Here is a 25,207-nt window from a genome sequence, read left to right as displayed (position 1 = left end):
AGTTCAAGGGAAGGGCAGCCCGGCCACAGCCCGTCAGGACAGTCAGACTTGCTCACATCTGGGACACTGGGAAGACTTTAGGGGCAGATGTTTTGTAGGGACCATGTTTATTGTCACTAAGACAAATTGCCTTATGACCTAAGCTAAATGTGCACGTAGCCTGAAATGAAAAAAGAAAAAATCTGCCAGGAAAATGCCTGGGTTATTTATTGTTTAATAGTAAGTTTGCTTCATAAGAGCTTTGGGGAAAATGTCAGTGTAGAGGTCTTTAGCAATGCAAGCATTATTTGGCTAACTATGTGTATAGTCTCTGATGGAATGTTCTGGGTTATACTTTGAGTAATGAAATTTTAAAAAATAAAAAAACTTGTGATTTTAAAGTGTTGTAAGATGCTTCTGGCAGGACTCTTGCTAACAATTTCCTTTTTTTATGATGTACCAGATATTGACGAGTGTGACAGTGGTATTCATAACTGCCTCCCCGATTTTATCTGTCAGAATACTGTGGGATCCTTCCGCTGCAGACCCAAACTACAGTGCAAGAGTGGCTTTATACAAGATGCTCTAGGCAACTGTATTGGTAAGACGCTGCGGCCAGGTGCCGGGTCCGCCCGTCCTGCCCGGGCCGCGGCCTCTCTTAGGGGCCGCGGGGTGCACAGCCCGAGGCCAGCAGGCTTTTTCTGTAAAGGGCCAGGGGTAAATATGGTAGGCACTGTGGCCCTTTGGTCTCTGCTGCAGTTGCTCAAGCCTACGCTTTGTGGCTGGAAAGCAGCCACAGGCAGTACTAAACCAATGGGCCTGGCTGTGCTCCAAGAAAAGTTTATTTACAAAAACAGGCAGCAGCTGGATATGGCCCACGGGCCAGGCCCTCGTTTGCCAGCCCCTGGTATAAACAAAAGAGCAGGAGATTTGGAGGCAGGGACACCTGGTTTTGAAGTGTGACCTAACGTAATTTACCGACTGCCTCTGAGCCTCGATTTCCTCCTCTATAAAATGGGAATAATCATAACATCTGACTTATAGGCTTGAGGTAAGGATTAAACAAGGTGATTGTGCAACACCCCGTACGTGGGAGCACTCATTCCATAAATAAAATAAATGGAAGTTCTCTGCCACAGGCCATTTTAGCTATCAAAGAGTTGCTTAAAAAATACTCTTTGTTACAAAATTGTAATTCATGGAAGAACCCAGAAAACATGCTAAAGAAAAGAAGCCAGACTCAAAAGGAAAAATATTGCATGATTTCACGACTACGAAATAATCTGGAATAGGCAAATTCCTGGAGACAGGAAGTAGCCGAGGATTTACCAGGGGCTTGGGGTAGAGGTGGGGGGGGTACCTGTTGCTCACGGGGGACAGAGTCTCCGTTTGCAGTGACGGAAAATTTTGGAACTAGATGGCCGTGGGGTTGCACGACATCACGAACGTACTTATTGCCGCAGAATTGTACACTTAAAACTGATAACAAGTGGAAAGTTTTAGGTTGTTTATATTCTACCACACACAAAAAATACTGTGTTGCTACTGGAGGAAGATGAATGTGAAAGGAAAGAAAACCACCTGTGAACCTATTGTGGCAAGGGAAGGTCTGGGTCAGACGGCTGAAGTGGAGAAGCAGGTGGGGCGGGGGCGAGTGGCAGGCCGGCCAGAGCGCCCCGTTTTGCAGAGATGGGAGGTGAGCCCCTCCTTTCTCCGGAAGTGGCCTCCAGCTGAGCCCCCCGGCCTGGTAACTACCATGGGCATTTGAGACTGGACCTGCCAGCCTTCCCTTGTCCGCTGCTTGGTGGAAGCTTCCGGGTCCTGTCTTTGAAGTCAGGGAGACTCTTCCCTTAATCCGTGTAGTCAAAACCCCAAATCCCCTTCCTTACATATCCCCCGGGGTTGCCATGTCACCCCTAAAAGGCCGGGCACTGGGGATTCCTTTCTTGTTTGGAGATCTCAACCTTTCTTAGATAAATCCGTGCTGCTCTTTTATTGGCAGTGGTAGTTTGGGTTGAAAGGTTGCTTGTCCTTGTCATTGTCTTTAAAGCCCAGTAGAAGTGACCCCTTAGGAAAGTTCCCCATGTGCACTTGGCCTTGGGCTTCTTGCTTTAAAGCCCCGTCTCCTCCCGGGCTGGCCTGTGAGTTGGCCCCTGGTCAGCCTCCTGCCAACGGGGCCGTTGTCGCCCGGCACGGCGCGGTGAGTGGGAGCCCCTGGGGAGGAGGGTCCTGCCCAGATGTGCGGGGGCTGTGCAGGGTGGAATCCCTGACTCCTGGCCAAAGCAGCCCTGATTTCCAAGTCTCGGCTCACCCCTCGAGAGGGTGCAGAATGGTGCAGGGCGAAAGGGGACAGTGCCCTCGCTGTCCTCCCCTGGACTGGGGGACGGCCCGGGCGAACGAGCAGAGCCCTGCAGGAGCCCACGGCCAGCTGGAGCCCATGCCTGGTGGCACCTGGTTCTTTGGGAGCATCTCTCTGTGTCCCCAGCCAAAGCCTCGAAAGCCAAACATTCATCCTTCTGGGCCTGCCCTTTCCTTGGCCTGCAGGGCTGAGGGCCCCCCTTTTTGTGTGCCCACAGTCCTTGCAACCAAGACTGATTCTTTAAAAATTAGTGCTTTTTTTAACATCAACAATTGCATACATGTTTATTTTTAAATAAGCACACAAAACAAAAATGTAGAAAGGCAAAGTTTCTCGCTTGCTAGGCCGTGTCTGTCCTTCCGGGCTTCCTGCATCCCATAGACTTAATTTTTTTTATGAAAATGGGCCTGGGCTCTTCTGCCACTTGCTTGTTTCCTCACTGAACAATGTTATTTAGACATCGTTTTATGTCAGAACATTCATGTCATTTTAAAAGAAATGACCACATTGTCAGAAATAATGCTTTATTAGGAGAAAGTATTATCAAGACAGGGCAATGGTTTCGTGTTGGGTGTGGACAATTCCCCTGCTCTGGGTGACTCCTACATCTTCTGCTTGCACGCATCTGCCGACAGCACCCTCATTCCCCGAAACACTGCAATCCCTCGTGGGAAGCTCTGATCTCAGGCATAGCCAGAATCCATCTTCCTGAAGCTCCTAGAGCATTCCGGGGGCCCCAAGAGCACATCTGATCCCACCTCCACCTGCACAACAGGCAGCTCCACAGCAAAGAGCTCTGCCTGGTAGGGGCTGCCCAAAGCTTGGGGCAAGTCTTAGAAAGTAGGTGCCTCTTTCCCTGTTATAAAACAGAATTTTCCCAGACCCTGCGGTTTGACCACTCTGGACCTAAGGCTCTCCCCTCTTCATGGAGTTGTACTTTCAATTTTTCTTCTAACGCCCTCCCCCTGCCCTCCATCTGCTCTTAGGAGGAGGACGTGAGGGTCCAGGGCAGGGTTTCTGCACGCTGTCCTCACGGATCTCTCGGGATGTTCCCAGGCCCTCCCGCGGCAGTAAGGGGTCCTGGGAAGGGACAAGCAGAGGAGACAGGGAGCTCACGGCTGGGATTTTTCTCCGCAAATCCCTAAGAGGGAAGGATCATACAAAGTGTTTCCAAACTCACCCAGCCTTTCTATTTAATCATTGTTTGTGCTTCCATTCCACCCATTCATTCATTCATCCATGCATCCTAGGAGTCTTTATTGAGCTTCTGCAGGAAGCTACATCCCAAGCAGGAGGCAGGAGCCAGCAGGGCAGAAACTTTGACTTTCTAGCATAGATTTTGTCGGCTTATTTTAGAACCAGGATGCATCACTTTCGAATGTGGGCAGGCATCACGCTGGGGCTGGGGAAGCAGGGAGGACGCCACTGGTCTGATCCTGGCCCATGGGTGGAGCTTGCCGGCCGGCGGACGTCACTCTGTATGGAGCTTGTAACATCGTGAGAGATGCCCGCATCCCACAGAACTGAGCTTGGGGGTGTGAATCTGAGGGGAAGCACAGCATTAGGGAAGGGCAGGGTCAAGGGCAAGCTCCGTACGTGTTCCTGATAGAAGCGTGAATCGTCCAGCTCTTTCTGGAATGAGCTAGAGGGTGAAAGTGACCTTGCGGACCACCTGGTCTTGGACACAACTGCTCAGCTCTGCCATTGAGGCTTAAAAGCTGCCATGGACTGTCTATAAACAAATGGCAGTGGTTGTGTTCCAATAAAGCTTTATTTACAAAAGCAGATGACGTGTGTCCCGGGCAGGGCCAGTGTGGCTAAAGGCTTGGAGGTGAGATGCTACAAGGCCTCTTGGGAGCTGTAGGTGTGCTGCTGCGGCTCACGCATGGACTGCTAGGAGAGGACTGGCAGGAGGCAGGCGGGCGGGGCCAGGCCCTGGAGGATTCCCAGCCTCGTCGGGGGCTACGGTGCTTGCACTAGGGCACGGTCCCCTCTGCCTCCCTTTGCACGCTCGGTAAGCGTGTGTGGAGTCCTTAAACACAGGGTGGCCTACAAATCGAATCGCTGTGGCGGTGGTGGCAGAGCTGAGCTTAGGAGCGGACTTTGCCCAGTAATGCAGCAAAAAGTGGAGGTGTTGAAGCTTTACCAGCCGGAAGCCAAACCAGGGGGACAGTATTTGAGGGCAGTCGCTGGCCCCGTGTGCCATGCAGTCTCCAGCCAGGAGGCCACCACTTGGCCAGGGCAAGGGGATCGTGGTCCCTCAGCTTGCGGCTTTGCAGAGGAGGGAAATGGGTTTCTTCAGCGCTGTGATTGTTGGGTTCTTGGAAGCCCCGTTTAACCATGGATGTCTCCATCTTCCTCCGCTGTAGATATCAATGAGTGTTTAAGTCTCTCTGCCCCGTGTCCTGTCGGGCAGACCTGCATCAACACGGAGGGCTCCTACACATGCCAGAAAAACGTGCCCACCTGCGGCCGTGGCTACCATCTCAGTGAGGAAGGAAACCGATGTGTTGGTGGGTATTTTTAAAAAATCGGCTTTTCTGCCTGCTCCCAGCACACACCCTCCCTTCTCTGGAAGGGGAGAGAAGATCCACAAAGCCGAGCCTTTTCCACCTGTCCACCTCTCCCACGGCAATTCCCAGCAAAGACGTTTATGGTCCTTTGCCTGGACCAGTGCAGTAACGCCCAGCCCAGACTGCTGCCTGCAGCCGCCACCCGTCCATCTGTCCAGTTAGCCCTCCTGGGCCAACAGCTGTCACCCCTCCCTGCTCACAGCCCTTTGCTGGTGCAACAGGGTGCAGACGCCCCTGATTACAATTCAGTCTTCCTGAGCTGGCTCCAACTTCACCAACCTTATAATCTGACAGTAAATCGTACTGCTTCCCCAACAAGCCCTGCCCTTTGCTCCTGGCGTGATGCATCTCTCTGACCTCTGCCAAAACACCGTTCCCACCTGCTCCCACGTGTCTTTGGGTCCAGGTCCTCTTCCGTCTAGCCAGCCCAGATCCTGTCAGCCGGAGGGAGGCATGTCCTCCCTCTGATTTCTGGGGAGCTTTCCCAGTGCTTCTCCTGGGGTGCTGGGCTCCTCCTGCCGTAATTGGAGTCCTTGCTGGCCAAAGCAGGTGTGTCCTGAGCGGACGGGCTCATCTTCCCGCCACGGGCCGGCACCCAGCAGGCACTGTATGAAATCCCTGTTGGTGAAGAGAGCAATGCTGCTTTGCCAACATGCATTTTGGTTTGCTCCTTTCTTGCCTTCCTTTCTGATCTTGGGATAAAACCCCAATGCCCTAAAGGTTTCTAAACGTGTCTTTCTCCTTTGCAAGATGTGGATGAGTGTTCGCCACCCTCTGAGCCCTGTGGGCCAGGACATCGCTGCCTGAATAGCCCTGGAAGTTTCCGCTGCGAATGCACGGCTGGTTACTATTTCAACAGTGTCAGCAGGACGTGCGTGGGTGCGTGTGTCCCCGCGAGCCTTCCAGGGACTTGGGAAACCCATCTGGGAGGGCACCAAGGATGACCAGCCCTGGGCACTACAGGGTGACCTTGAACTCTGAGGCGGTCATTGGAGAAACCCATGTCCTGGCAGCTTCCCAAGAAAAGACCCCAAAGCAGGAGACCCGGGCTCCAGGCCCTTCCTGGTGTGAGCCTGTCTCCCCACCTGTAGAACAGGTGCTCTGCTGGGCTTGCAGCCTCCAGGTGTTTATGAGATTGGAGGCCACATTCTACAGAGGCCAGAGAGGGTGCATCATCTCCTGGCGATTTGTCCCACCCACCCCGGGGTGCAGGGGCAGGGATGGGCGATTAGCCCAGGATGAGAGAGCAAAGCCAAGTGCCTGGAGCGGGGCCAGACCTGCCTGGCTGGTGTCCACCACCTGCCTCTAAGGGCCTTCAGGGAGGCTGGCATCTGCCGTACCCCACCCCTACCCTCCCCTGGCAGGCAGACGGGCACCTGCTCCAAGGTGTCAGCAGGCCAGGGCTTGGCCCCGGCTCCCTGTCAGCTTGCTGTGTGTTTGGGCAAGTCCCTTTGCCTCTCTGATCTGAGACATGGAGCCAGAGGAGGTGGGGGAGAAGCCATGGGGGCACCTGGCAGGAGGGTGGAGCATGGCCAAGCCATTCCCGAGCCACCCCACCGAACTCTGCTTTCAGACATCAATGAGTGCCAGCGCTACCCCGGGCGCCTCTGCGGCCACAAGTGTGAAAACATGCCAGGCTCCTACTTCTGCAGCTGCACTGTGGGCTTCCGGCTCTCAGCCGATGACCGCTCATGCGAAGGTGAGGGTGAGCTGGGGGCAGGACCGGGGCAGGCAGTGACCCCTGTGTAGATGCCCCCAAAATGCCTTCCTCCTGGGAAAGCCACCAGTCCCCCCAGAGGCCACGGGGGGATGCTTGTTACCCGGCACATCCATCTTCATCGGCCAGGGCAGCCGTGACAAAGCACCGCGGGCGACTTGTCTTACACAGCAAAAACATCTCGTAGTTCTGGGGGCCAGAAGGCTACATAAGGGGGTCGGCCAGGCTCCCCCTGGGGTGTGAGGGGGTCTGGCAGCAGCTGGCAGGCAGTCTGCGACATTCCTGGGCCTGAGGCACAGCTCGACCTCTGCCCCCGTCGCGTGCCACCTGTGCGTCTCTGTGTCCGGTTCTCCCCGTCATATTGGATCACGACCCTCCGCACTGCAGTTTGGCCTCATCTTAATGAATTGCACTCAAAGATCCTATTTCCAAGTAGGGTCACGTCAACAGAGTGGGGGGCAGTTAGGACTGGGTCATCTCCTTTGGGAGGGGAACAATTCAATCCATCGCGACACATCGATCGCAGGTTTGCAGGGGAAATGACTATAAAAATGCCTCAAAAGGTGTCAGAAGTGGCCGCCCGCCCCCATGTGCACCAGAGGCCTGATCCCCTCTGCCTTCCGAGGCGGGGTGGGGAGTCCCAGCTAGTTGGGGAGGCCGAGCAGGAGGTGGTTAAGAGGTGGGTTTTGGAGGTGGCCCTGGGTAGTGGCTGAGCTCACTGGCCTCGGTGTCCTCGCGGGGAAGCAGGTTGACCACGCTGAGCTCCTCAGGCCCACGGGGTGGGAACGGGGCTCCATGAGGGGCCTGGCATGTGAGAGGTGGGCAGTGGGTGCCACATCTCACCCTGCATCAGCAGCGACCAAGGGCCATAAGTGACCCCTGGCAAGCCTGTCCCCTGCGTCTCGGCTCCTGTCCCACACTGTGCAGCAGCCCAGAGGGCAGTGAGAGGGCCGGGCTCAGGACACGGCAAGTCTTCAAATTCTGGGTGAAGAGGGAGACCTTGCTGATAAGATCACAGATGTGGGAGACTCCAGACTGCGCTCGCTCCAGTGCATGTGATTCTTCACCTGGAGGGTGGGCAGGGAGACAGACAACAGCCTCTCGCTTCCCGGGGGTTCCAGGAGTTGTCGTCGAGGACCAGCCACCCCCCATCCCTGCTCCAGTCTGTTGAAAAGGAGCAGGGTTCACGCTTGGGGCCCCCCGGGCCTGGGTCCACATCCCAGCTCAGCCACTTGCTGGCTCTGTGGCTTTGACAAAGTCACACAACACTTGTGGGCCTTGATGTTCCCATCTGCAAAATGGGGGCAGCAGAGCCCACCTCTTGGGGTACCACAAGGGCAAATCCAGGTGGAGGCTGGAAACGGCTCACGGCTGTGCCTGGCCCAGGTCGACACAGATGACACGGGTACTGTCGGCACTGCTGCTGCCATCCGGCGTGTTCCGTGCCTGAGCCCCCTAAATGACGGGGGTCGGCCCCCATGTCCGTGTTGGTGGGAAACTGTGCACAGAGCCCGGGCCCCGGCCAGCCTCGCTGCGTCACCTCCATGAGCGTTCATTAAGCGCCCGCCCCGGGCGTGTGGCAGGAAGATGGTTCTGCCTTTGAGGCTTGTTTCTAAGATGAAACGAGAGACCCTGGGCAGAGGGGAGCAGGTGGGGTCACGGCAGACGTGGGCTGACCACCCCTGCCGCCCTGCCGAGAACTCGCGGTAAATGAAAGCGAGAAGGGAGGCCTAGGTCAGGGGTCAGTAAGCTTTTTCTCCAAAAGCCTCAAACAATCAGTACTTTAAGCCCTGGGGGTCGCACACAGTCTCTGCTGCACCGTCTCAGCTCTGCTGTCCTGGCACAAAAGCAGCCATGGCTGATACCAAACCGAAGGAGTGTGCGGTGTTTCAGTAAAACTTTATTGACAAAAACAGGTGGTGGGCCGGATTTGGGCCCTGGGAGCTGTAATTTGCCAGCCCCTGCTCTAGGCAAAGGGGGCAGATGAGCAAATGCCCTGAGTTGCTGGGGGGCCTGGGGAGTTCAGAGCTTTGGGGTATTAGGAACGTTGCCCCATGGGCAGGCCGGGCCAGGAAAGGCTCCGTCACTGTCACCCTGGAGGCCGCCGTCAGATGTGCACTGAGAGCTGGAACTGCCCCTGGCACCTGGGGGCGGGGGTCCCAGACTGGAGGGAGCTGAGACCGGGGGGCTGTTAGTGCCATCCCAGCGGGAGAGGTTGCAGCCTGAAGCAGGGCAGCGTGAGGGGCTGGACCAGGGGCCGCCTCCCTCAGGTGACATTGGGGTCACACTGCACCCCAGCACCGATGCTCGCGGCGGCTGCAGTCACAGCTCTGAGCGGTGGCCATGGGGACCCCCTTTATTCCAGACGTGAACGAGTGTAACAGCAACCCCTGCAGCCAGGAGTGTGCCAACGTCTACGGCTCCTACCAGTGCTACTGCCGGCGCGGCTACAAGCTCAGCGACGTGGACGGGGTCACCTGCGAAGGTGAGGGCCCCCTGCTTGGCGGAGGGAGGTGACAGCCCGCGCCACACTCCGACATCCAGCAGCCTCAGGCTCTCCGGGCTCAGAGCCCCTGGGAGGGGGCCTGCTGGGATGGCTCTGGAAATGAGGCCCCTGGGAGAACCCCATTTCCCACCCTTTAAAGCTGGCAGGTGTCCCACCCACCCCCCACACACACTAAGATTTATCTGGACACATTTAACCCATAGTTGAGAGTGAGGTTTGGAAAGGAGTAAGCCAACTGCCTGGATTTTTCTTTTATAAACATGTAACGGTGAGGATTGCTGTGTGGTGGGGACTTTGTATCCCAAGTCTTGGCCGTGACGGTGCCACAGGGGGCTCGGGCCTCACACACCCCTGACTCCCAGCTGTGGGTGGGCTGCTGTCTCCTCCTCAGTAAGCTGGGCGGTTAGTGCCACACTCACTGGCTTGCTGGAGATTACACCAAACATGGACAAGAGACAACTAACTCTGTTCCTAGCACACCACAGCTGCTCAAGTAACAACCACTGTTATGGTCGTGGCTGTTTATATGCCACGTTTTAGAAGGTGCGTTTTTTTGCCAACAGGTATGAAATAATTAGCCCTGGCCCCTGAACTTGCTGGGGGACCCTAGGCTGCTCCCCCTGCTCCCCGGGCCTCAGTTTCCCCTTCTGACTTCATGTTCTCTGAGGCTGCCCCCAGCACTGAGACCCCCTGTGTCCAGCTCGCCCTGGGACACCACACCCCCAGCCCCCAACCCAGCCCACCGGGGAGACATAGCCCAGCTGGGGTCCGTGGCCAAGTCCAGGGAAGCAGGTTGCTGAGGGTGGGCTTTGCTGTTGCAGACATCGACGAGTGCGCCCTGCCCACCGGGGGCCACATCTGCTCCTACCGCTGCCTCAACATCCCTGGAAGCTTCCAGTGCAGCTGCCCCTCTTCCGGCTACAGGCTGGCCCCCAATGGCCGCAACTGCCAAGGTGAGCGTGGCGGTGCCCCCCAAGCTGCTCAGGCCACACGCGGGGATCCTCAGGGGAGCGGGAGCCCTGAGGCCGGGCAGCTCCCAGCTGCAGGATGAGCTTCTAAGCTTCCAAGCCTCCCCAACTCAGGGTGTCCTGGGAACCCCAATACCCAGTCTCCCCTTCCCGGCCCCCCACAGACCTGAGCCCTTGCCCCTGCCTTCTGCTGCCCGAGGAGGCTGGAGTGAGGGCTGACGGCTTTAGAAAGATGCCTGTCTTCGGGGGAACAGGAGGCTTTTGGCCTGACTGGACTCTTTGTGCCCAGAAGACCCCTCCTGGGCCAGGCGTTGAGGGCAAAGGAGTGAGCAGGGGGGCGGGGCCCCCGTCCTGGGGTGCAGTCAGGTGAGGGACAGACGTGGGCCTCGGGGGTGGAAACACCGAGATCGGACCCCATATTTCTGGGCACTAACGGCTGTGAGGGTCCAAGTCACCGTAAGCTCGGCTCCCCTTCCTGTGTGGTGCTCTGGGCTCAGCCCCGTCCTATAACCTCCCTCGAGAACTGGGAGGGGGGCTTAGTCAGTGTCGTGCATGAACGAGTGACCCCAGAATGCCCACGCTGACCTCACTCCCAGGGGGCCCCAGGAGCTGAGTTACAGCGACTGGGTCTGCCCAGCCCCTTCCGGTGGTTCCCCACACAGCCCCTCACGTTCTTTAGACGCAGTTTCTGGCCGTGCTTGAAGGCAGGCAGGAGCCGTGGGGTTTCCTGTGGACAACACCCTCAGAGCTCCAGGTGGACCCCACTTTGGCCTCCCATTTCCGATGGAGCAGAGGGCTTCCCTGCCTTGCCCAGGCTCCCTCCCCGCGGCCTGGGGTCCTGCCCAGACACAGAAAAAGGCTCATTCCTGAGCTGAGGCATTGGAGACTGGAAAGGGGTGTTTTCCCACCGACAAGCGGGCATTTGGGTGCCTCTGGGGCTCGGTGACATCCACTGAGCCCACCCCTTGGCTGCTCCGGGTCTCCGTGGGAAGGGGCCATCTCCTCTCCCCTGGGGTTCCACCTTTCCTTCACACCGAGCCCGGCAGTGCAGGCCCCCAGGCCTGTTCCCGTCCAGCCTGAGCAGTCCCCGTCGCAGGACACTGGGCCAGACCTAGCCCCCTTTAAGCCTCGTGCTTAGCAAGGAGCTGGTAGCTCCTGCTCATTCCCTCCCGGGACATTACGGGACCCGCGTAAAGGACGGGGGACGTGCCTTGGGGGCTATGTGGGTGAGAGGGGCCCAGGGGGCTTAAGGCACGGACGCTGGCTTCCCCTTCCTGGGTCCCAAGCTCGGTGCTGCCACTCGCAAGCTGTGCAACCTCAGGCGAGTCACAGCCGCTCTGGACTCCTCCCCAGATGAGGATGCTAATGTGCAGCAGTGCTTGCCTCATTGAATCGATGGGAGAACTAGGTGAATTCTTTCCGCCAAATGCTTGCAGAGCCGGCCGTGCAGTGTCTGCTGTGTTGTTAGAGCCCTTGGGGTGCCGAGTGATAAGTCAATATCCCGGAAATAGAAATATCCTAGAAAGAAAAGCACCTGCCAGGGCCCAGGCTGGGGTGCTGAGACCCCTGCTCTGTCACTGCCCTGGCTGCTGGGAGCCCGGACACCCCTTGGCAGGCTGGGTGGGTCCCCACGGGCTCGGCCCTCACCGCGCCGCTTTCGGGTCTCCGCAGACATCGATGAGTGCGTGACTGGCATCCACAACTGCACCATCAACGAGACCTGCTTCAACATCCAGGGCGGCTTCCGCTGCTTGTCCTTCAAGTGCCCCGAGAACTACCGCCACTCCGCAGACACGTAAGTCGCTCGGCCCCGTGACCGTCTGTGCCGCCCTCCCGGTGGCCCTGCTCCAAGCCTGGGCCATGGGGGACGGAGTGGGGGGCTGATGAATGAGCCGTGACCTCAGGGTCCTCCCACGGGGGTCTCAGGAAACTTGAGGGTCAGCTGATCCCTGGTTCCAGGCCCCAGACGCCCGCGAGCCTGCTCTCAGAAAGCCAAGGTAGTGGTTGCAGAGCTGTGTGGAGCCAGGCAGGAACCACAGGCCTCTCGTGGCCCAGTGCAGAGCTCTGGGCCCAGGAGAACTTTCCAGTCCTCAATTTCCTCATCTGCGAGATGTGGGCATCAGAACACGCCCTGTCTACCCAGAGGAGCCAGGAACTGTGACTCCACATCTGCTGTCAGCTAGTGAGCCCATGTGACTTGTCGTCATTAGGTGACCCCACCCGAAAGTCAGATTCTGTTCAGCCTGGGGACCATGTGGGAACAATGCTGGTCAGTCCTGGCCTCAGCATGCGCTGCCCGGGCTTGGGGGCCTGCTGGGGGGCTGGGCTGCCCTGGCTCATGGTTCTGGCTTGGCCTCCAGCTTGCTGGAGGCCGGAGCATGAGCTGCTCAAACATCTCCAGTTTCCTTCGCGGCCCTTCGATTCTTCCAGCATTGGGCTTGCTCGTTTGCTTGCCTGGCTGCTCCCCCAGATCAGTGTGTTCCCTGGCATGTGTTTTTGTCAGCCTGAAAACCCAAAGCTTGCTTCCTTCCTGTGCCTGGGTCCAGGAAAGCCACTGCTGAATTGAGTTTGCAAGCAGGGGGCTTTCCAAAGAGCTCGTGGGTCACACAACACCCCAGGGGCAGTGGGGCGGCTTCCCTGAGCTGTGAGGAAAGTTCCGGGTCTTCAGTCTGAGATTGCTGCCGTTTGTGATTGGACGCTCACTTGCTCCCAGGCACTTGTTGGAGTCTGGGTTTGAGGTTTCCAGAAGACTGGCTGCTCAGCCACAGAACCCAAGGAGGGGAGGCTGCCCCTGCCGCTGGGGTCTCCCTGCTCTGCTGAGCCCGGGGCAGGTCGGCCAGGGGGGCCGTGGCTGTGGCTGGAATCCTCAGGACTCAGCTTGCCACCTCGTGTCGGCTCGTGCTACGGGAGCCTTTCGTCCCCTCCCTGCTGGAGAAGGTCATTTGCCTGTTTGGGATCTGGGTCCTCGTGGATTTGGGGCAGGTTGCTTCCTGCTCTGGGTCTGTAAAATGGAGCAGTTGAACTAGATGATCCCTGAGGTTCTGCCCAGGCTTCCTTCCTGGGAACCCAGGCTCTGATTTGTCGGCTGGTTGTGGGGAAACAGCAGGGTCTGCACGGACGGTCGCCGTGGGCCCACTCTGCGTTGGGGCACATTTGCTGTGTGCCCACTGTGTGTTTGGGACATGTTCGCCGCAGGCCCACTGTGTGTTTGGGACTCATTTGCCACAGGCCCACTGTACGTTTGGGCAGTGTTCACCATGGACCCACTGTGTATTTGGGGAACATTCACTGTAGGCCCAGTGTGGGGGGGAGGTTTTCTGTAGACCCACTGCACGTGGCACCTGGCTGGACAAGGGGCCCACAGAAGCCACAGCCCTGCCCAGTGCCCCCTAGGAGCAAGATAGCAGTAACTGGGGAGTGCCAGGAGTGCTGGGGAGGGCCCCACGCGGGGGGAGGCAGGGCGAGGCAGGGGGAGGGAGGTGACTGGGTGTGGCGCCGCCAGGCAGAGGGGAGGAGCCAGGTGGAGGGGAGGGGCCAGGCAGAGGGGAGGAACCAGGTGGAGGGGAGGGGGCCAGGTGGAGGGTAGGGGCCAGGTGTAGGGGAGGAGCCAGGCCAAGGGGAGGAGCCAAGGTGAGGAGAGGGGCCAGGTGGAGGGGAGGGGCCAGGTGGAGGGGAGGGGCCAGGCAGAGGGGAGGAACCAGGTGGAGGGGAGGGGGCCAGGTGGAGGGGAGGGGCCAGGTGGAGGGGAGGAGCCAGGCTAAGGGGAGGAGCCAAGGTGAGGAGAGGGGCCAGGTGGAGGGGTGGGGCCAGGCAGAGGGGAGGGGCCAGGCAGAGGGGAGGAGCCAGGTGGAGGGGAGGGGCCAGGTGTAGGGGAGGAGCCAGGCCGAGGGGAGGAGCCAAGGTGAGGAGAGGGGCCAGGTGGAGGGGAGGAGCCGAGAGTGGGGCTGGAGCAGGGGTGTGGACATGGCTTAAACAGTGGAACGAAAGAGTTCGGAGCAATGACACGGGTCGTTCAGCCAAAACCCGGGCCCCGTGTTCTGGAGCCTGTGGCTCCCCCAGCTGCCCCCGTGGGGCCGATGGAGAAGGGGCTCTGTCCTCAATAGGTAAGGGCTGCCGTGGGTCCAGCCCGGGGTCCCTACCTGGAGGGGAGTCTCCCGCGCCCTCCCTGCCTTTCCGGGGAGGATGACACCCCGACCCTCCAGAGCTGTTCCCGCTTAAGTGCGACTGCGATTTTATTCACTCCGTCCTCCTGGCAGGGCCACCGGGCGACCTGAGCAGAGGCCGGGAAGGGGATGGAGCGGGAAGGCGCAGGGGACCCCGCGGCCGAGGGTCCTGGCCTGGCAGCTCTTCTCCCTGGGCGCGGCCTCACTGCCATGCTGGGGTCCTGGGTTTGCGCCTAGGTCGCGTGACCGTGGGCAGGTTCCTTAGCTTCTGGGAGCCTCTATTGTCCCAGCTGTAAAATGGGGGTGATAAGGTTGTTCTCTCCGATCCTGGTGGGGTGACTCATGACCATGGGGACGGAGCCTCCCCATAGAGCACCCCCCTGGAGTCAGCTCGGGATAGGGTACCCCGCGGCATGCCAGTCCTGCTGGAGGGGGGTCACAGAGGGACAGAGGACAGACGGGCTCCCAGCCTGGCTGGCTTCCCACAGCTCCCGACTGCCACACCAATCTGTGACCGTGCGCCCTGGCCGTGGGAGGTGTCAGAGCTGTCGTGGAGCCTGTGAGGCTGGAACACCCTCCTTCTCTCCCCAGTGGGGCCAGCCCCCGGTTTCTGAAAGCCCGAGTGCACCCAGGCAGCCTCGGCTGCCACTTTGGGAGGGAAGGGGCCCTCAACGGCCCCTTTGCTTTGGCCCATTACTTGGGTTTGTCACCAGAACAGGAGCTGGCAGGGGTGACCGTAGATGCTCGGACAGCCCGGGGTGGCCGGAGCAGCGCTGCCTCTCGGGACAGGGGGCTTGGACCTTAGGACCTCTATCCTCTGATGTGTGGCGTGGCCCTCCATGGCTGCTTTTTTGTGGAACCTGGGGTGTTCCGAGTACATTGGTTGAACTGAAAATGTAGGACACATTGTTCTCTAATGCACACGTGATCCAGGATTTGCAGTGTGACAAGGGGACACCAGGGCTTGTGGTCCCTGGAACCTGCCCCTTGGGGCCGGGGCTGGGGGTGACCCGCCCTCATCTGTCATAGCTTCCGCGGCAACAGCCCCTCCCCAGACGAGACGTCCTGGCTAACGAAAGTTTTGTGCCATCCTCAGTCTGACAGGTCATGTGCCCGGTGCAGGAGTTGTCATTTTTGAGACGTTTCAATAACTTCATCTAGAGCAGGATAGGATCGCTGAAGTTGGGACCGGCCAAGAAAATCAGGGACCTGTATTTCTGTGCAGCAAACATTAACTAAGCACACAGTAGCCACCACACCTGTGCTGGGTTCTGGAGAAAAAGTCAAAGAGCCACGGCCCTGCCCTTAGCGTGGAGTGGTCTGGAAGGAGCCAGGCCCAGCATCGCCCAGTTGGCGTGAGGAAGGGCTAGAAGTGCTCTGATGGGTGGCTCTGTGGGTCCGGAGTGGGGGGATCACCAAAGCGGGAGGAGCCCGGCCCCCTGGTGTGTAATGGCCACAGGGGCTGAACTGGAACATCACACACACATCGTGTTCCTCACCTCGGCACAGGCCGGGTTAATCAAAATCCCCTGTTCTTGGGTGGGGGGACAGCCAACGGGATAAAAGTGGGGAGGCAGAAACCACCTGCGGGAGACTAGTTCATCCATTGGCCAGGCACTGCTGGTGTGTGCGTGTGTGTGTGTGTGTGTGCATGTGTGTGTGTGCGTGTGTGTGTGTGTGTGTGTGTGTGTGTAGAGGTTTTAAAGCCCAAACCTGCCACCTACACAGACATGTAGTCAATGAGCAAGTGGAAGGAGAAACCTTGGTGGTCCGAGAAGCACAGTTGGTGGGAGCCACCACCCCTCCCAGGGTTCCACAGCCCTGCCCAGCGCCCAGCTCCTCAGAGGCCGTCTCCCAAGTCACTTGGAGCACAACCCTTTGGCTGGGCCTGGGCACCTCTCGGGGGGTATGCCCCTTGGCAGCACCTGTGCCCCCCTTCTCTCCCACCTCTCCCCTCTGCCACTGGGCCCCCTCCCAGGCAGGACGCCCCTCTTCAGTGTTCTCGATCCTCACGTATCTATGGTAGCGTGGAGCTCATTTCCAGGACTGTCCTTCCAGAGAGCTCAGAATGATAAACAGCCGAGCGAATGTAAGATTCCTGTCAGTCCCGATGAACAGCCTGGAAATAGGATGTAAAAAGAGGCCCCTGCCCAATAAATTTCAAAAGTAAAATAACTCCAAGTATCCCAACAGAAGGCAAGGAAACTTTAAAAGCTGGAAGGGAAGTAATTCAGAAGAGCGGGATACAGGCTGCTCTTGACTGGAGAACTCAAACACAGTCAAGATGGTGGCACTTCTGGCACGGGCCCTGCCAAGACCTGTGGGCTCTGCTCCTTGGCTCTGCTTCCCGGGCAGCTGCCCACAGAGTGGGCTGGGGCTGGGGCTCAGGAGGTGGGAAATAATGTGTCCTCAGCCAGTCACAAGGGATCTGTCCTTGTCCTGACACAGGAAGTTGGGATCTTCCCCAAACTGTCCAAGAAGTTGAGGTCTGTCCCCGTCCTGTCACAGGAAGTTGGGATCTTCCCTGTCACTGTCACAGGAAGTTGGGTTCTGTCCACATCCTGTCACAGGAAGATGGAAACTTCCTGTCCTGTCACAGGAAGTTGGAATCTGTCCCCATCCTGTCATAGGAAGTTGGGATCTATCCCCGTCCTGTCACAGGAAGTTGGGATCTGTCCCCATCCTGTCACAGGAAGATGGAAACTTCCTGTCCTGTCACAGGAAGTTGGGATCTGTCCCCGTCCTGTCACAGGAAGTTGGGATCTATCCCCGTCCTGTCACAGGAAGATGGAAACTTCCTGTCCTGTCACAGGAAGTTGGGATCTGTCCCCGTCCTGTCACAGGAAGTTGGGATCTGCCCCCATCATGTCACAGGAAGATGGAAACTTCCTGTCCTGTCACAGGAAGTTGGGATCTGTCCCCGTCCTGTCACAGGAAGTTGGGATCTGCCCCCATCATGTCACAGGAAGATGGAAACTTCCTGTCCTGTCACAGGAAGTTGGGATCTGTCCCCGTCCTGTCACAGGAAGTCAGAGTCTGTTAGAACCTCTCCTTGTCTCTGGTCCAGGCCCTGAGCTGGCCCTGTGGACACAGATGGGGAACTGGGCCCAGAGCACGAGGTTTAGTGATGGCCTGGGGACTGGGGGAAGACCTAACTGCCTGAGCCCAAATCTCCCTCCTCGCTGCCTCTGGGACCTTGGGAAAGCCACTTACCCTCTCTGAGCCTCCGTTTCCTCACGTGAAAAGGGGGGCCTCCCCTGCCCCCATGGTGCAGTTGTAGTGATTGCTGAAGAAACGTGCCATGATGAGTAGCAAAGCGCACAGTATGTGGCAGTAGCCGCGATCGCTAGTGGTGGAGACGGTCACCCGAGAGCCCCATGTTGCCCTGGACGGCACTCGAGGGCAGGGTGCACCCCATGCGTGCGGCCGGGGTGGGGCTCTGCCTGTGACGAGGGGACACACCTCGCTCAGGGCACCGCCCTTGGCCCCAGCCCCCCGGAGCCCTCGGGGGGCGTTGGAAGAGGCTAATGCCTGAGCCCGCGGCCCGGAGGTCCCACGGCGCCTCCCCCAGGTGAGTGAGGGTGCTCCTCCCGTTGGCAGGATTGGCCAGAGGGGCGGCGGGGGGCCCGGCAGAGGGCCCCCCCCGAGCCCGCGCTTGCCTTGTGCTCCGTTGTCCCCGCTTGCTGGATTTGCCCTAACCCTCTTCTCGTCTCTGTCCACTTTTCTTGCAGCCGCTGCGAGCGCTTGCCCTGCCAGGAGACCCAGGAGTGCCCCAAGCTGCCCCTGCGAATAACCTACTATCACCTCTCTTTCCCCACCAACATCCAAGTGCCCGCGGACGTGTTCCGCATGGGGCCCTCCAGCACGGTCCCCGGGGACAGCATGCAGCTGGCCATCACGGGCGGCAACGAGGAGGGCTTTTTCACCACGCGGAAGGTCAGCCGCCACAGCGGGGTGGTGGTCCTCGCCAAGCCCGTGCCCGAGCCCCGGGACTTGCTCCTGACTGTCAAGATGGACCTGCACCGCCACGGCACCGTCAGCTCCTTTGTGGCCAAGCTTTTCATCTTTGTGTCCGCCGAGCTCTGAGTGCTTGCTTTGGGCTGTGGGGCGGGGGCGGGGGCTCCCCCTTGTTGCTTTCCTCACCCTCCCCTCCCGGGATTTTAATAAAGTTGTAGCAGACCAGCCTGCACGGCGTGCTCATGGGCCCGGGTTTTATTTGGCGGAGTCGTGGGCGGCTGCTGCTTCTCATCCAGGGCTGGGCTGGACACTCACCGCTGTCCGGTGACCCCGAGGGGTGACTGGGGAGCGTTTGCCGCAGATGGGCTTGCGCCTGGGGGTTCCTGGTCATGGGGACATGTCGTGTATGTGCCCGTACCCCCAGGGAGGCAGGCGAGGGGAGCACGAGGCTCAGCCTGCATCATTTCAGGTGAATCAGCACTGCCTCCAAACCTCATTTGTTCTGCTGGGTTGACCCCAGAGATGAAAGTCACATTGAGCAGGGCCCTCAGGTTTCAAGCTCAGGTCCCCCCTCATTTTGCAAAGGTGGCACCTGAGGCCCCAAGACAGGGAAGGACTCAGCCGAGGTCCCAAGGACACTCAGGCCACCCACTCTGTCTTGACAAGAAGCCCAAATCTGCTGTGGGAAACCCTGGGCCTGCTCTGGCCTGACCCAGTCAGCTGCCTCCCCTGGGGAGCCCGGCCCTGGGCCAGGAGGAGGCAGAGGCCAGTGCGGTGAACTCGCCAGCCACAGGCACCGCTGAGCGTAGCAGGTCCCACGTGGGCACCACCCCCGAGCCTGGCCATAGCCCTGCAAGGGGGGCAGCACCTCCCAGGCAGACTCAGAGAGGGTGAGTGATCTGCCCAAGAGCACACAGCTGGTAGAGGCTGCCTGGTTTGCTGATTCCAAAGCTCTGGACATTGCATCGGTCACGGCACCTCCAGAGTGGGCCTTGACCCCCGCCTCTCCCTTCCTCCACCATGATCCCACCGAGCCACCATCATCCCTCATTCACTGCTGGTCTCCCAGTGTCCACTCGGCTCTCCCCACAGTTGATCCTCTGCTCAGCAACCGGGGTGCTCTTTTCAAAACACAATTCACATGATAGTCCCTGGCTTAAAACCCCTCATGTCTTCTACTGCACTTAGATTGAACCCCGCACGTCCCCAGGGTGCCTTGTGTGGCCTTGCACAAGGTTGTTCTTGCTTCCCTCCCCAGCCTGACCTCGGCTGGTTGTCCCCTCGCTCGCTTCCCTGGAGCCACACTGGTGAGCTGTTTCCTGCCTCAGGCCCTTTGCACAGCCTTTGCTCCCTTGGCTGGAAATGCTGGTGAAACCTCGGCTTGAGTGTTCCTTCCTCGGAGAGGCCTTCCCTGCCCCCTTTCCCCAGTCTGGGTTGTTTCCTTTGTTGATCTTATAATACTTTTCCTTCATAATACATGTCATGGTTTGCAAGCCCTGTTTATCTGTGTTTAGCATTTGCCCGCCCCACCGCCCAGCAGGCTCTGCGAGGGAGGGAGTGGGCCCACCACGCTCAGTGCTGTGTCCCCAGCTCCCGACAAGGTAGGCTCTCTGGCCACATCCGTTGGGGAAATGGACATTACACCAGCATGGGCTTGTGTCTTTAGCATCCCTGTGGCCATGAACTGCCGACGTTCTTTCTGAGCAGAAATGGGAAGGGGGACGCAGGACACCTCAGTGGAATCACGTCAAAGTCCTGAGGTCCTTCCTACAGTTGCACGGGATGGGGGTGCCCCCGCCTTGCTGTCTAGGAGCAGGGTTTAGTGGGGAAGTCACATCTACAATAAACTCTGTGCCCTGTGCCTCAAGGCAGAGGCCAGAGTTAACAAGCCACTAGGTTAGCTAACTAGTCATCCCCAAGCCTCCCACTCTGTCTCCCAGGCCTCTCCCTGACCATCTCTGGACTGGACCAGCTTCCAGGCCCATCCTCCAGTGCACTCTCCAGGCTGCAGCCAGTCTCTCTGAAAGCCGTTTAGGTTATGTCCCTCCCCTCCTGAGAGCTCTTCCTTGGTTTTCTGCAGCCGTCGATGGCTTTGGACCCCTTGGAGGGATATCCAAGGCCCTGCCTGATCCGGCCTCGGCCATCTTTTCAGTTGCATCTTTTCTGCTTCCACCCTGCCCGGCTCACCCCTTTCGCTTCGTGGTCTGGCCTCGCAGGGTTGCTGCCCTTCTCTGCAGGTGCCTTCCCAGCGTTTTGCCATCTTCCTGCAAACTCCTATCTCCTTGAAGACATAGCTCACTAGGCATCTCCTAAGTGAGGCCTTTCCTTAATCTGGGCTCCCCCAGCACTACGTGGACCCCGTCAGAGCATTTGCCCCCATGCATTGTGGTTGTTCCTCGTTCAGCATCCTCCCTGGCCTGGGGGCTGTCGGAAGGTGGTGAGTGTGTCCGACTAGTTTCCGTATTCTCTGCACCTTCAGAATGTTTGGCCAGCAGAAGGAGCCGCAAACGTGAATAAATGTATTGGTGGGTGGGTGGGTGGGTGGATGGATGGATGGATCCATGATGGGGGGTTGATGGTATTTTCAAGGCTTAGTTAAAATGTCACCTCCTCTGTGAAGCCAGCAAGACATGGCAGGGATTCAGTCCCTGTATTCAATCATTTATTCATCTTAGTCCACATCACTGAGGCTGAAAGGAGCACTTTTCCCCTTTCTGTCTATAGAAGTGTTAGGAGGGAAAACCAAGCCTCGGGTGACGTGCTTTAGAGGCCATCCAGTAACCTTCCATGGCTCGTCAGAATCCCCTCTATGACATTCCCACCGTGTGACTGTCCAGCTCTGCTTGAACTCTCGTTGGTTTGTAGAAATCCCTCCTCCTTAAGGTGGCCTGCTCCATTTTGGGGCCTTCTGATGTTTCTCTGTGTGTGGGAATGAGTGCTCACGTGGGTTGGTGTCTAAGTTACCTGAAGGCTCACCTCCACCCTGTGGGTCCTCGTGGCTAATACAACAGTGTATCTAGATCACCCCGTGGGAGTTCATGCAGGTGAAAAACCAAAACCAAGAATGGGCCATCAAATCCCCTCCTTGCCATTTACTAGTTCTGAGACTTTGGGTAAGTCGTTCACATTTCAGAGCCACAGTTTCTCCACCTATAAAATAAAACTAGCAAGGCCCACTTCATGAGTTTATTTTGAAGATTGCATGCAATAATACACAAGGCAGTGTCTGGTATACAGTAGACATTCAAAGAATGTTGGTTTTTTCATTCATTGAAAGATACCTGAATGTCCTGTATCAGGTTCTTGATGCAAATGGAGAATGAAGTTCAGAGGGTTTGGGCAAATCCAAGATTAGTGACTCATAGAGCTGCCATCTCTTCTGACTCCCAGAGTGGTGTTCTTCTGGCTGTTTCTCTGTATAAATCAGAATCCAGAGGGGAAACCATCATCATCATCATCACCACCACCACCACCATCATCATCTAATGCTTGTGTAGTGCTTGCTGTGGGCCAGGTACCCTTTTGAGCACTTAACTCGTTTAATCCTCACGACAGCCCTGTGCAATGATCCCCATTTCATGAGGAGGACATGGAGGCACCTAGAGGCCAGGGAACTTGCTCCAAGTCCCACAGCCTGTACCTGGTGGGGCTCTGGGGTCTGTGCTCTGAACCTCTGCCCTGGGCTGCTTCAAATGCCTGTTCCTCTCCCTCATCTCTGAGAGTCCTGGACTCAAGTCCCCATCCTATAACTCCAAGTACCAAGTAGGGTATTTTATTAGCTAAACAAGAAGGCAGTGTGGTGTAGAGGAAAGAGCTGTAAGGATTAAATGAGATAATATATGCAAAATGTCTAGCACAGGGAATCTGGGAATTATCTGATTGTTTACGTTGAATACGTTTGACTTCTATTCACTAGGCAATTGTACAACTCTGTGAGGGCAGAAATTAACTTGTAGAGATACAACTAATTTCCATCCTGAAGGAAAGATAATCCTGTTAAGTGGCATTTTCTTGCACTTTAGGATATTAATCAGTTTTGCATGTATTCATGAACTCATTGATCGTGCATGTCTGTATATGTATGTAAAAAAAAAAAGATGCAGCATCATTTTGGAAGCCCTCTGGACCCCAACCAAAAAGCACACAGAATGACTAGGTAAGGAAAGCAAACATCCATGGAAAACAATTACAAAAAAGGTGACAGGGTATCCCCATGAACTTCAAAATGCAATGCATGCTGACCTGTGTGGGCCTGTGTGCGAGAGAAAGCAGTGGGAAACAGTGGGGTGTCCACTGGGCCTGACACCAGGAGAACCCCACCCTCATCCCCAGGGTCAATGGGTGTTCACTGGACAGTGCAGTGGACCGATCCGACAGGGCAGCTGGAAGTGGGGGGCACTCTGTGCACCCCAGTGGCCAGAGGCTGCCAGGAGCATGTGGTGAGGGGTGAAGGGGCTGGAGCTGCTTAGCCCCTTGAAACTGAGCCACCCTGGGTCCTCTCCAGGTCCAGGTGTCACACTGGGAGACACTGTTGGAAATGAATAGGATGTTGAGGAGGAGAGAGACAATAGAGACAAGGAAATAGAAGGCCAGGTAAGAGGGGTGGAATAGCAGAAAGCACACTGGCAGAAAGAACAGACAAGGGCGGTCTGTGAAGTCAGAAAAACTACTGTGAATTATGGCTCTTTCTAAAGTTTTAAGAAAGTTTTCTGTGCAAGATTTAAGAAAAAGGAAATAAGAGATAGAATAACACCTTTATGGGTAATGAAAAGACACCAGGAGGATGTGTGCAGAGACTGTAACTTTCTACTTCCAAACAATCTAAAAACATTAAGAAAATGATCAAAACATGGATGAAAAATAATGTCAGAATTAGAAAACCTGACAGAACTCAGGAAATAATTAAAAACTAAGGTAAAAAGCACTGTCAGAAATATAGAATAAAGTAGAAGGAACCAAAAGTTAATAAACACTTAAAAGAAATAGAAGTTGAAAAGAAGGAGGCAGACATTTTAAAATCAAAAAAAGAAATAAAGAGATCAGAAGGTATGAAGAAAAAGTGACAGATGTTGAAGATAGGCAAAGAAGATCCAACATACAGGCAGTAGGAATCGCTAAAGAAGAAATCAAAACAAGGGGAAAAAATAAGTACAAAAATGATAACTCAAGAATACTTTCCAGAAATTTAAAAAAAAAAAATCTAAATGATTGTGTCTAGAGATACATGCTTGTGTGATAAACCAAAGAAACCCAAGGAAGTGATTGCTCTGGGAGTCGGGAAAGGGGTTACTTTAGGGATGAAGGAGATCGATCTGGGCTAGACAAAAGGGCCTTGTGGTGGCTGCTCAAGTTCTCTTTTTAGACCTGGGTGGTGATTAACAGGTGTTTGCCTTGTAATAACTCATCAAATTATACCTAGGCTTTGTGTAGCTTTCTGTACGTGTGTTTTTATTTTATGATTCAGAGACTCTAAAAATATAGCACAGTGCCTGGAAGACAGACCTTTAGCAAACTTCAGCCTTTTCCCCATCGTATGACAATATAGTGTTGACAACTTTGTGGGGTCGCTGAGCTCAGCGCTTTACAGATACCCCCTCATGCCTTGCCCCTGCCACTCCTCTAACCATGGACTCTGGGAAGGCAGGACCATGTCTCGCGCCTTCGCTTTGGCATCCCCGGCACCTGGAACCCAGCAGGTACTCAGATGTATTTGTTGAGCAAGTGTATGAATGAATGCATTTTGCAGTTGTGGAAACTGAGACTCAAAGCTTCACTTACCCACAGCTGGGACAGAGAGAAGCCAGGGAGTGTCCCTGGTGTTGGGCCCAGTCCAATTTGCAGGAAGGGCCCACAGCAGTGACGTGGAGCAGCCGGGCTGCAGAGGCAGCCGCAGTTCTCCGGTGGCCCCGTCTCTGGGACAAGGGCTTCCTGGCTGGGCCACCTGCTGCTCGGGGACTCTGTGGGGCGTGTGCTTCTGACCTTCCCATGGGCCTCTTGTGCTGTGGTTCCCCGTAGGCTCCGCCAGGAGAAGACAGACACCGTCCGCTGCGTGAAGTCCTGCCGCCAAAACGATGCCTCCTGTGTGCTGAACCCGGTGCACACCATCTCCCACACTGTCATCTCGCTGCCCACCTTCCGCGAGTTCAACCACCCCGAAGGTGAGTGGCCGCTCCCCGTGCCAGGATGTGGTGCGGGGGTCCCAGGAGGGGCTGTCGTCTGGGGAAGCTTCCCTGCGAGGCAGCCCCCTCCGGAGCCTCCCTCCACTCGAGCCGAGAGCTCGGATGCAGGAGGCATTCCTTGGCAAAGTGTGGTTTGGGGTGTGAAATACCAACCTCTCCCCTCACCTCTGGATCTTCTCCACATACCCAGACCTCATGGCCCCATCCTCAGCTCTCAGCTCAGGACGTCTCTTCCGAGGCCTAACAGTCGTTCAGCAAATGGCTCCTGAGCGCCGATTCTGTGCCAAGCTCTGGGGAGTCAGGGAGGGCCTCTGGGAGGAGGTGACTTCCAAGCCAGGGCCTGAGGGGCCAGTCAGGTATCACCGAGTAAGAGGGGAGTCCAGGGAGAGAGGAGGGTGCCAAACAGAGCAGAACGTGGGTCTGGAAGTCAGTTGAGGCTCGGGGGCATCCAAGAAACAGTTTTCTGGCTGCAGTGGTAGGAGCTGGGCGAGTGAATGGCTGGAAGGACGAGCAAGGGTGTTGTGCCAGTTTGAATGTATTGTGTCCCCCAAATGCCATTATCTTTGTGGTCTTGTGGGACAGAATAGTGGGGATTAAGTTGGAATGTTTGGATTAGCTTGTTTGCATGGAGATGTGCCCCACCCAGCTGTGGGAGGTGACTCTGGTGGGATACTCCCATGGAGGTGTGGCCCCACCCATTCGGGGTGGGCCTTGATCAGTGGAGCCGTATAAAACATGCTAACTCAAAGAGACTAAATGGAGTGCAGCTGTGAGTCACGTTTTGAAGAGGAGCAAGCTTGCCAGAG

The 25,207-nt window shown here is 56.8% G+C and overlaps 1 protein-coding gene across 2 annotated transcripts in view; it reads left to right on the top strand.

Moving 5' to 3' along the window:
* Positions 1-25,207, top strand: part of FBLN1 (fibulin 1) — a 77,074-nt gene that overhangs the window by 29,416 nt on the left and 22,451 nt on the right. The window contains exons 8-15 of one of the 2 annotated variants that reach the window (XM_037847088.1): positions 443-580; positions 4,708-4,851; positions 5,662-5,790; positions 6,485-6,610; positions 8,994-9,113; positions 9,956-10,087; positions 11,774-11,897; positions 24,238-24,380. In XM_037847088.1, coding sequence (XP_037703016.1) covers positions 443-580; positions 4,708-4,851; positions 5,662-5,790; positions 6,485-6,610; positions 8,994-9,113; positions 9,956-10,087; positions 11,774-11,897; positions 24,238-24,380 — 1,056 coding nt within the window. Of the gene's footprint in view, positions 1-442; positions 581-4,707; positions 4,852-5,661; positions 5,791-6,484; positions 6,611-8,993; positions 9,114-9,955; positions 10,088-11,773; positions 11,898-17,996; positions 18,457-24,237; positions 24,381-25,207 lie in introns of those variants that run through there. The other variant, XM_037847089.1, reaches the window with a different exon arrangement.

The sequence above is a fragment of the Choloepus didactylus genome, chromosome 8 (genome assembly GCF_015220235.1).
Source record: "Choloepus didactylus isolate mChoDid1 chromosome 8, mChoDid1.pri, whole genome shotgun sequence".
NCBI classification, from domain to species: Eukaryota; Metazoa; Chordata; class Mammalia; order Pilosa; family Megalonychidae; genus Choloepus; species Choloepus didactylus.
This window is presented reverse-complemented; position numbering and strand designations above follow the sequence as displayed.